The sequence below is a fragment of the Chrysemys picta genome, chromosome 14, assembly GCF_011386835.1.
Source record: "Chrysemys picta bellii isolate R12L10 chromosome 14, ASM1138683v2, whole genome shotgun sequence".
NCBI classification, from domain to species: Eukaryota; Metazoa; Chordata; order Testudines; family Emydidae; genus Chrysemys; species Chrysemys picta.
In genome coordinates this window covers 8,616,538-8,628,240 of record NC_088804.1, presented here as the reverse complement: position 1 = coordinate 8,628,240, position 11,703 = coordinate 8,616,538, and the positions used below count along the sequence as shown (strand labels likewise).

At 55.3% G+C, this 11,703-nt stretch overlaps 1 protein-coding gene across 1 annotated transcript in view; it reads left to right on the top strand.

The window, feature by feature from the left end:
- Nucleotides 1–207: 207 nt before the first annotated feature.
- Nucleotides 208–11,703, top strand: part of LOC103307309 (P-selectin-like) — a 28,529-nt gene continuing 17,033 nt past the window's right edge. Inside the window, exons 1-4 of the mRNA XM_065566902.1 lie at nt 208–305; nt 2,859–2,949; nt 7,673–8,062; nt 9,485–9,592. Coding sequence (XP_065422974.1) covers nt 303–305; nt 2,859–2,949; nt 7,673–8,062; nt 9,485–9,592 — 592 coding nt within the window. The 5' untranslated portion in view covers nt 208–302. The remainder of the gene's footprint in view (nt 306–2,858; nt 2,950–7,672; nt 8,063–9,484; nt 9,593–11,703) is intronic.

The window sequence follows — 11,703 nt, the reverse complement described above, 5'->3', positions numbered from 1 at the left end:
GGATCCCTCGGTTTCAGCTGTCGTATTCTGGATCAATACCAGATCATTGGAGCAAGGGACTGGGCCCTGGATTTCCCACCTCCCAGCTCAGTCCCTACCCATCAGGCTTCACAGTCACGCTCTCTGGCCCAATAATCTTCAAGCTGTGACTCGGTGCGGGGGGAGGAATAGGAAAGGGATGCAGTGAGATTCTGCACTCGTGAAAGGAAGTGCTGCAAGACAAAGCCAAACAGAGGGACGGTTTAAGCTGTCTCTGGTCCAGGGATTGAGCGAGAGGGGAGGCTGGCAGGTCGGCACTGGAGATGGTAGGTCTAGCACCTTCTTCTACCTGGGGACGTGGCTGGCTTCACCGGCGCAGTGTTTAGGAAGGAGGGAGGCAGGCAGAGGAGCTGCTGCTCACAAGGGAGAGCTACAAGCTGGCTCCTTAGCGACAGCCCCCACCCTCCGCCCCAGACACCTCTGAGTGTGGGGACAGGGGACAGTGCCAGGAACAGAGACCCCAAATGGCCCCCAGAGCAGGACCCTGCATGGGCAGCAGGGACGATGCCCTGACAGTGCCCCAAGACCCCTGCAGAAGGAAACTCCAGGTGGTGAGGGGGGCTGAGTTCTCTCCTGTGCTTAAGATTAATTGAAATGAGACCACCCAGCTTCAACCAGCAGAGCCCCACTGCCCCGCCCTGAGCTGTCAGGGGAGCCCCCTCCCCCCCACACCTGCCCCGCCCTGAGCTGTCAGGGGAACCCCTCGCCACCCCACTACCCCGCCCTGAGCTGTCAGGGGAACCCCCCCCACTGCCCCACCCTGAGCTGTCAGGGGAGCCCCCTCCTCCCCCCCACTGCCCCACCCCGAGCTGTCAGGGGAGCCCCCTCCTCCCCACCGCTGCCCAGCCCTGAGCTGTCAGGGGAAACTCCCTCCAACTGACCAGCCCTGAGCTGTCAGGTGAGCCCCCCCTCCACTGCCCCACCCTGAGCTGTTGGGGAGTCCCCTTCCGCCCACTGCCGAGCCCTGAGCTGTCAGGGGAACCCCCTCACCGCTGCCCAGCCCTGAGCTGTCAGGGGAGCCCCCTCCCCCCCCTCACTGCTGCCCAGCCCTGAGCTGTCAGGGGAGTCCCCTTCCGCCCACTGCCCAGCCCTGAGCTGTCAGGGGAACCCCCCCCACCGCTGCCCAGCCCTGAGCTGTCAGGGGAGCCCCCTCCCCCTTCCACTGCCCCGCCCTGAGCTGCCAGGAGAGTCCCTTCCCCCTCCACTGCCCAGCCCTGAGTTGCCAAGGGAGCCCCACCACTGTCCAGCTCTGAGCTGAGGAGAGCCCCCCTGCACTCCCACCCAGCCCTGAGCTGCCCAGGGAGAGCCCCCCTGCCATTGCCCCGCCCTGAGTTGCCAAGGGAGCCCCCCCGTGGCCCATCTGAACTGAGGCGAGCCCCCTCATGAACCCCCCCCCAGCCCTGAGCTGCCAGGGGAGCCCCCTCTGCTGCACAGTCCTGACTTGCCATGGGGAGCCCCTCCCCACACTGGTCAGCCCTGAATGCTCAGGGAGAACCCCCCATTGCCCAGCCCTGAGTGGCCAGGGAGAGAACCCCTCCCCACCCCACAGCCCAGCCCTGAGCCGATAAGGACAGCCCCCACCCCCATGCTGTGCAATTGGGATTTCCCTCAGTCACCTGAGCTGGGAGGCTCTCTCTCCCAGCAAACCCATGAATATCTCCTGCATATCAGCTCGAGATCCCGACCTGGGAAGCAGAGCTAAAGGTTAAAAAACACATGGGGGGGGCTCTTCCCCGCTTTCCCCTTCCCTTCCTTTCTGCCTTCCCTGCAGAGCTCCTACACTAATGACTTTACTGAATGCTAGCCAATGGCTCCCTGTGCCCCCCAATTCCAGCCAGGTGGCTGGTACAGCCGGCTTTGTGGGTGTCACTGGGAAGAGCTGGCGCACGGGCGGTGGAATAGCAGCAACCCCAGCATGAGGATTGGTTGGGAAAGTGGAGATGGGCTACCAGAGACAGCCTCATTCAAAGCCTCCCTGCCAGCCAAAAGACAGCATGGAGCCTCTCCGGCCTGGGAGGCTGCTTGGGGAGCCAGCCAGCCACCCCTGGGAAGCTGAGACCCGGATGAGAGGAGCAGCCAGGCCTTGCCACACCACCAGCCTAGCTTCACTGGTTCAGACCACACCCCTCCTTTCCCCCAGATCTCTGGCAAGGCTGGGCTCAGCCCCTGTTGGTAAGATGCCAGAGGGTACATCTGCACTGTGCTTTACACCCACAGCAGTGCGTCTCACAGCCCAGGTTCGCAGAGCTCACACTATGGCCCTACACACAGCTGTGTAGACATTCGGGCTGGGGCAGGATCCTGCCCTCTGAAGCCCAGGGAGAGGAGGGGGCTGCTGGCGCAGCTTGCAGCATTTCCGGTTTAGACCCAGGGATGGTTCCCATTGTTTCTAATTCTAATATAACTCTATTACACTGGAATATTGCTCCGACTGACTGAGCTGCTCAGCTGTTTATCTGATTTATGGACAAAAACTGCCTCCATCCTCTGAGCTGAACTCATGACACTGACCGACAACATCTCACACTCATACTCACGTTCTCCAGGACGTTCATTAACAACCTGTTGTGGAGATGATGTTGCTAAATCGAATCACTTGCCTTAAATTCCAACGGTTCCTTCTTCCCCTGTGGAGGCCGGCAGCTCTTCCCTCTGAGATTCTGCATTTTATCTGCATGGTAAATAGGAACTAATCAGAGATAGTGTCTGTGTCAGCCAGGTGTCTCCAAGTGTCTGTTTCAGCTCAGTGTGTAAATATGCTTGGACCTGCCTGCTGTGAAGCACAGAGGGGTTTATGGACATGTTTTTCTGACCCCCAGGGCAGCGCCGGAGGACTCTGCTCCAGTCCAAGGGCTTGGGGATGTGGCTGGAATGTCACCCGACTCCTGTGCTTTGCTGCCATTCACTGGGGTAAGCCTTCCTGCTGCTCTTTGATGGCCTGCTGCTGCCCCTGCCAGGGGAGAATTCACAGACGTATCCCCGGGAAAGCCCTGGGAGAGGAGTGGCATTGTTGTGGCACCATCAGTCGCTCCTGGTCTAACTAGGGACATGTCACTGCCAGGCCATTGAAACAGATTCATTTGGGCCAGAATTCCCACCCGGGGGTGATTATTTAGGGACCTAAATCCTATTCCTCCTAATCTCTTCTCTTTTGGCCCCTCCTGTATCCCAGAAAGCAGTAGAGTCCCTAGCAATTACCTGAGAAACACGGCCCCCTGAGGCTGAGGAAGCCAGGTGCTTCCACCCTAGTTACAATGGAGAGGCCTTCACATGGGCCTGCATGGCTTCCCAAGGCAGCTCACAGTTCCCCAGCCAGGCCAGGGGCCGATGAATTCCTCTGCACAGGCGTGGTCCAGGCCAGCTCTCCCCTCTACAAGTGCTTCCCTGGGCCTGCTCACTGCACTGAGAATGTCTGGACCTAGGGGTGAAAGTAACTTAAAGGACTTACCGGTACGTTGGAGTCTTCAGCAGGGGGTGTGGCCTCAACCAGAAGGGGCGGGGCCTTTAAATATCCGGGCTCTTTAAATCAAGCTGTGGATGAATTTTTTTGATTTTCCGTTGGGGAAAATCTAAATCAAATCTTTTGTTTCAGGTCAATTCAACCCAAATGAAAATATTTCAGTTTGTTGAACTGAACAGTAACATTTCATTTCAAGTCAGTTTGCTATTAACCTGCATCTATCTTTGGTGACATGCTGTCTCGTGGAAGTTGTACTTTGGGTGTTTCTAGGGTTACCATCCATCCGTATTTCCCCGGACATGTCCAGCTTTTGCGTCTTTAAATAGCCGTCCGGGAGGAATTGGTAACAAGGTTAAAAGGTCTGGGATTTCCCCCCCTCTCCTCCCTCCCTCCCTTCCATGCAGAATGCGGCACGGCTCATTGGGCGGCTGGGCCTGATTGAGCCGCTCCCCTTGGCCTCCAGCAGCCAGAGCCCCTCTCCTGCTCCACCCTGCTGCCTGCAGCCCGGTGTAATGACAGAAACCGCCCCACCGGGAGCTTGTTTTGCCTAGACGTGGAGCTAGCATTTGACCGGCATGGGCATGGTAAGGGGAGTCCCAGGGGGCAGTCAGGGAGCGGGAGGGTTGGATGGGTCCCTGGCCTCCACCTGCCACCCCCCTCCGTGCATCCCCCCCCGCCTCTCCTGTGCCTGCTTGTGCTGCCCACATTCCTACGCCCTCCCGGCAGCAACTGCTGTCTGCTGTCCCAGGGTCCTAGTGCCCCCCCATCCACTAATGGCAAGACAGGCTGCCCTTACCCTGCCCTTCCACCCTAGCCCTGAGCCTCTCCAACACCCCAAACCCCTCATCCCCAGCCCCAGCCCTCATCTCCCCACATCCTAATGCTCTGCCCCAGCCCTGAGCCCCCTCCTGCATCATGAACCCCTCATCCACAGCCCTCACCCCTGCACCTCCTCCTATTCCCAAACTCCCTCCCAAACCCCCTCCCCTTCCCACACACACCCTCCTGCCTTCAAATTCCCTCCCAAAGCTTGCACCCCCTCCCTTTGCACTGCCTCCCACCCCCAAACTCCATCCCAGAGCCTGCACCCCTCATCCCCTCCTGCACACCCACCCCCTGCCCCAGCCCGGAGCCTGCACCCAGCACCCAAACTCTATCCCTGCACACTGCACTCCTCCTGAACCCTAATACCCAGCCCAGGACCTGTACCCCAGACCTCCTCCCCCCACCCAACCCCCTCCCAGAGCCTTAGGCAGGTCGGGGGGTCAGGTTCTGGGCACCACCAAAATTTCTACAAACCTGACACCCATGCGAGTGGATAAGGGTCGGGGCAGTCAGGGGACAGGTAGGGTCCTAGGGGGACAGTTAGGGTGGGGGGGGTTCTCAGGAGGGGGCAGTCAGGGGACAAGAAGCAGGGGGGGTTGGGGGCTCTGAGGGGGTGGGAAGTGGGAGGGAGTGGATGGGGGCGGGGCTAGGGAAGGGCTCCCCCCCCCCCCCAGTGTCCTCTTTTTTGATTGTGGAAATATGGTAACCCTAGTGTTTCATGCCTCCATTTTATCCCAAAGGCCAGGCTCCTTGGCCAGACTATATCTCCCATGATCCACTGTTGTCTTCCCTCTGCTGGGACACATGGCTGCAGTTGTATCATGGGAGAGACAGGCTAGCCAGGGATCCCGGTCCACAGGGGAAAATGAGGGCCTAAGGCCACTGAACTACAACTCCCAGGATGCACTCCAGCACCACAGGCAGATACAGTTTAATGTTGAACTGACTCGAAGTGAAACATTTTGACTTTTCCTAATCAACATTTTTCTGAACTTTTTCATTTTGTGAAAAAAAATTATATTTCAACCTTTCAGGATGAAAACAAAGGTTGAAATATTGGAATTTCCTGCAGAAAAACATTTTTTGGTTGAGCTTTAGCTCTAAGGGGCAAATCCTGAAGTTGTATTAAATCTATGGTGCAAGACTTTTGATCCATGCTTTGCAAATCAAGTGTATGATATGTTCCCTGAAATGAACACTACTGAGCTGAGGCCAGGTCCCTAGGCTGCACTGTTTAGAAGAAGATCTGACTTCAGGGCTATTTTCAGATAGATTTCCGTAACCGTAGAGACACTTCAATATGGTGGTTGTTTTGTAGCTAAAATCCCTTGATTGCATCAAGTAATGATGAGAAGTAATATAGATACAGTGTTTCAGTTATGTCACGTTCAACTCTGTGCTAGTTTCAGCCTTGATTTGTAGTTCATCTTTATCTTTTCCTGATTTGTAAGCACTATCAGCTGGGCCAGTTTCTTCTCCATTTTACAAAGCTCTCCAAAAATGTCTTGTATCTTAGATTAGCTGCTAAAGCAGAGAAGTGCCAAACACCTGCAACTTCTGGGAATGCTCAAATCTGGCTCTGGATCCAGACTTTGTTGATGGTCTCATATGTAAAACTACAAAAGAAAAATTAAAATGGAGTGAATCCCATATTTCTGTGCCTGTCAAAAGAGGGCCTCGAGCACGGATATGAGGAAAAACTAAGTTTTAATGAACCTCCTTAAAAACAATTCCGCCTCTGGGAAATCCTTTTGGTTCTTCCTGGTGCACTGAAAGTATCCCAGCATACATCTCTCAGTGACAACAGCATGGAATCCATCTATGGATCACAATGAGACATTTGATATTTGTGGTGTCTCATTGTGGGATACTTTCATTAAACCACAACCTACCAAAGGATTTCATAGAATGGGGGAAAGGGGGGTTGGTTAGTTAGCTTGTTAACCTCTGCTGAGTGGAGACATTCAGACCAGAAATCAAAGCCTAAAGCCGTTTTAATTTTTGCAGTTCACCTTTTACCAATTTTCAATCCCTGTATTTCTTATTTCACTAAACTCTGCTAGTTAGGTAGAGACTCTCAGCATGAGATCTGTGATGTCAGAGCCAAGAATAACAAATATAGACCATTAGAACTGGACTGGTCTCTTACAGGCAGGCTGGTATCACTGCCTAGCATTAAGGCTGCCAATGCTTCCCATTATAAGACTCTGGTTTCTGTTGCTTATAACTTTGCCAGGCTTTAACCATTTGGATGGACAGTTTTCCACACGGGTTGTCTGCCCCAAGCTGAACTATTTGGAAAATGTCAAGCAAAACACTTCAGCTATGTCCAAGAACAAGGCTACGGAAAAAATATGTTGTTTTGCTCCTGTTCAAAAAATCGGGTGAGCTTTTTTTTGAAAAGCTCTGGTGCCCCCCTTTGGAGCAGGAACTTGAAATGTGGCAGGGAGCAGGTGTTTGTGTCAGGGAGATGCCTGTGTCTCTGGTCACACTAGTGTGTGCAAGCGGTCTCCTGACCGGGAGCATGTGCGCCTGTCTCGCTCGTTGTCACTAGAGCCCTGCAAGTCTGTGGTATCTGCTTTAGATCCATGGATATCCGCATCTGTGGAGATAATTATGTATCCGCGCAGGGCTCTACTCAAATGGGACACCCAAAATTACTTCCGGCCTTAATCTCTCTCGTCCAGCTCCTCAAAGGTATTTAGGCACCTAACTTGCAATAAAGTCAATGGCTGTTAGGTGCCTAAATACCTTTGAGAACCAGTGCCTCTATGCCTCTGTTCCCATCTGTGAAATGGGGCTAATACCCCCCTCTCATCTCCCAGGGCTGTTGTGAGTATAAACTCATTCATGTCTGTGAAGCACTCAGATACTGGCATGATGAGCGCTATAGAAAAGCCTTTGGGGAAATGAATAATTCTGTCTTCAGAGCAGGGTTTGTATAGTGTGCAGTAAATAAGGCTGGGGCGGGGGAGGGGGGAGGGGTGGTCACACATTGACCAGTGAGGAGAAAACACACTATTGAATAGCTCCTCATTCAGTGAGCACTGTCCATCCTCTGCACCGAGGGAGGCAGAGGACCCATGGAAAAATAGTACATTATCATGCCATTAAAGACTATACCATTGTGCATGCGCATAAGGGGGCTGAACTCAGTTACATGGGCAACCTTAATATTGGCATTTCCTAACGTTTGAGCGCTTGACTTTGCAAGCTAAATAATGTTCTTTTAATGCAGTTCCTTTGTGTGTGATATAAGATATAGTCTGGTGTCACCCATTGATAGTCAACTCATAGCTCTGTCACTGACTGTCACACAACTTTGCCTGTTTTTACTCTTTCCAACAGTGCTAGTGACTCAGGTGGAAGTGGGAGCCTGGACCTACCATTATGGTAACAAAGCTGATTACTCCTGGGAGCTGGCCAGAAACTTTTGCAGATCATTCTACACCGACCTCGTAGCAATCCAGAACCAGGGGGAAATTGCTTATCTCAACAGTGTCTTACCCCACCATAAAACATACTACTGGATTGGGTTACGAAAAATAAACAATGTCTGGACGTGGGTTGGCACCAACAAGGCCCTGACGAAGGAGGCTGAGAACTGGGCTAACAAGGAACCCAACAATAAAGGGAGGAACCTAGACTGTGTGGAGATTTACATAAAGAGGGATCGTGATGCTGGAAGATGGAACGATGAGAACTGCCAAAAGAAAAAGAGGGCGCTGTGTTACCAAGGTAACCACCCCACCACTGTCATTCTCTCTGGAAGTGTGGGTCTGTCTAACACGTGTAGGGCTGGGGAGAGTTGCTGGATTGACAGCTCTGGAGAATTAAGTCCCTAATGGTCCATAGAAGAGTGACAATGGGCCGGCCGCCTCCCATGCCCCCTCGTGGTCTGAGGTTGCTCCGCAAGCCACTCTCGCCTCGCCTGGCTGGAGTCTTTCCCTACTGCCTGGAGTCTGTTCTCCCTGGCTCTCAGCCTTCTTCAGCCCTCTGGCTCAGGCTTCCTTCCAGGCCCAAACCCTGCCCCCGGTGAAGGGTTTCCTGCAGAAGCCTCCTGGCTTGTCTCTCCCTGAGCATCCCCCTTCTCTGAAGCTTCCTGCCACTTGTCCAGGGACATCAGCTGACCCCTGCTCAGCTGTGCCTACCTGGTAACTAGGGTTGGCTGGCCCCAGGCCTCTAGCCCTTAAAGGGCCAGACACACGGTTACAAAGAGGTACTGTCTGGGCAGAGGAACTTCACCCACCCACCCACCTAGAGTGCCTCAACCCTCATCTGCAGGGTCAGTCGGTCTCCATGGCCCACCGAATCCTGACTTCTCTACGGAGACAGCTACCAAGGGCCTGGTTAGTGGTTGCTGGTGTGAGGCATTAGTGATATTGTCCCGTGGCCGGCAGCACAGGCCTGCACCCGCTTTGCATGTTAGCTGCTGTGTGTAACACCTGTGCCTGGGAGCACTCACTGCTCTCTGTGCCTCGCTGGGCCACGCAGACGGGAGCTGAGCCTGGGCTCTCAATGAGTCTTGCTTTGATCCCTAGATTCCTCTCATCACAAAGTCCCGTTGTAAATTGACATGCCAGGCACTTGGTCCCAGGAGCACCTGTTCTGAGCCCTGGGGGGATGCAGTGGAGTCTCCTTGCCAAAGAGTTACTACCCTCTTCGGAGTGCAATCATTGCGGGGGGGGGGAAGGAAGGTCAAAGCACAGCCTGATAGCCAAACGTGGCACACGCTGCCCTCTGATCAATGCCTGGGTGTGTCCCCTGCAGGCCCAGCATGCAACGCTCCATCTCAATCCAGAGGGCAGCCTACCCGTCCAGGTCAGCGCTGTCCACAGGCAGCGCCTCTGGGTCCACGAGCAGTGTGACCATCTGTGCAAAGCAGCCACTGCCTCCAAGCTTCTGGCAAGGTGCCAATGCCACCTGGCTGGGCAAAGCTTGGGTGCCCTGGATGGTATCTAGGCCCCGAGTGCTCTTGCAGGGCCGGAGCCAAGGCCTTTGAAAGCAGGTTTTTAACCCATGACTTTAACAGGCTCTGACAGAATCCCGCAGTGAAGAAATGCAGCAGGGATGGAGTGCAGGATCCGGGCAGTGGGGTGGGGTCTGACTGGGCACTAAGGAGCTGTTAGGGTGGATCCTAACCCAGCTGTATCTCTGCAGCGTCTTGCCAGCGTTCCTCCTGCAGCCAGCGTGGCGAATGCGTGGAGACCATCGGGAACTACACCTGTGATTGCTACCCTGGTTTCTCCGGGCCTGAGTGTGAACACGGTAAGGGCAGTCGAACAGGGGCACTAGGGGAGGGAGCCCCGCTGCAGGGCCTGCTACAGTCACTGCATTTACTTTCTGGAGGGTCTCCCCAGAGACGGCCTCTGGGGCGACGGCCTGGGCACCCCTCAGTGCTGCTCTTCGATTCACCAAAGAGGGGGACTAGCACAGCCGGAGGAGGGGCCGTTGCTATGGCTCCCTGGCCAAGGAGGTAGAGTGGGGTGGGGGTGTAGCCTCCCAAGCGCCTGCCCGCCCTGCGGCTACAGCACGCCCGCCCCAGGCCAGCCCCGGCAGTTTGCCTCCCTTAGGGGTAAGGCTGCCCCCCATCCCGCTGCCAGCTGGAGCTGCCCAAGCAGCACAGACAGTCGCGTCTCCCGTAGGGCCGAGCAGGGTGCCCAGGCCTCGACTGGGGGCAGAGCCTCCTGCTGGGCTGAGTCTGCAGCAGCTGCCAGGCCCGGAAAGTCTCTCAGCTGTGGGGGGGGGGGGGGGGGGGGGGGGGGGGCGCGTCGGCTTGTGCCCGACGGCCAGACACCGCTTCTCAGACAGGCTGCTCAGCTCGCTCTGTTACCCCCAGAAAGCACGTGCTCTTCTCCTTGCCTTGCCGAGCTCAGCCTCTGCAGGGCCTAGGGTTACCATAGATCAACAATCAAAAAAGAGGACGGTGGGAGCCCCGCCCTAGCCCCTCCCACTTTCCGCCCCCTGATTGCCCCCCTCAAAACCTGCAACCCCCCCCCACTCCTTGTCCCCTGACTGCCCCCTCCTGGGACCCCTGCCCCTACCTGTCCCCTGAATGCCCAAAACCTTATCCACATCCCCACCTCCTGACAGACCCCCAGGACTCCCACATCCCATCCAACCACTCCCCGCCCCCTGACAGACCCCCTCCCCAGAACTCCCGACCCATCTAAACCCCCCTGCTCCCTGACCCCGACTGATCTGATCCCTCTCCCCACCCCTGCTCCCTGACAGCCCTGCCCCCAGAACTCCCAACCCCCCTGCTCCTTGTCCCCTGACTGCCCCCTCCTGAGAGCCCCCCATCCTAACTGCCCCCTAGGACCCTACCTGTCCCCTGACTGCCCAAAACCTTTGGCGTCGGGGAACTGGACAGCAGCCGCTCCGGAGTGTGCAGGTGGGTGCCAGCAGCTGCTCCTGCCTCCTCCCCACTGACTGTACAGTGGGATTCTCAGAGCAACCCAGATCCACTGATGCTGATTGGACGTTGGGCACCTCGCCCCTTTGAACAGCCCCTGCCTTAGCATTGAATACCTGTGGCTTCTCCTGCGGTGTTTGCAGCCGGTGGTTGGCCTGGAGCCCTCACTAATCTTTCTATCTCTCTGGGGTTTAGACCACAGTCATCTCCGTGTTATCTGCACCTTTACCAGCTCTCCAGGTACAAGTATTGTCTCTGGCTGGTTTCCCCATCCTCCCATGGTGGTTGGTTTTTAATTGTAAAATGTAGTCGCGCTCCAGCTGAATGTAACTGGTTTGATGTCTTCCGCTTGGGAAGCTCCACCACAGTCACAGGGACCACCCGAGTCTGCAGGCTGGACGAGGGTTGTCCCCCGCCACACCTGTCAATCGTAAATAAGATAAATAGATCTTTTTCATTCTTACTGGAAGGCAGGGTTCCTGGCCCACAAATCAGCCTCATAGCTTCTTTCTGAACCCTTTCCAAGTTTGCAAAGCCCTTTTAAAAGCGTGTGCCCAGAACTGGACACGGGCTTCCATTAGTGGTGTCACCTGTGCTGTGTTTAGAGGCAAAATCCCTCTCTACTTGCACTCGATAGCCCCCTGTGTCTGCATAGATCAGTTCTGGGAGGGCACTCTAGGCAAAGGGGCGGTTCAGAAGAAAGCATGAAGATGCTTGTGGGAGCCAGCTAACCAGAAGCAGAGACTGGCAGCATGGGTAGAGCAGAGGGCCCGAGGGTGGAAAGATGATAAAAAGCAAGATCAGATAAGTAGGGAGAGGCAGAGTTGTGCAGGAACAGATATGTTTGGGGTGTAATCAGCTAACCCTCACTCACATCCTCAGCTAGCCCTGTGCATAGCAGTGTGAGCATGGTAAACAGTCCCTTACAACTGGGGCCAGCAAAAATTGTTGTGCAGGGCTATTC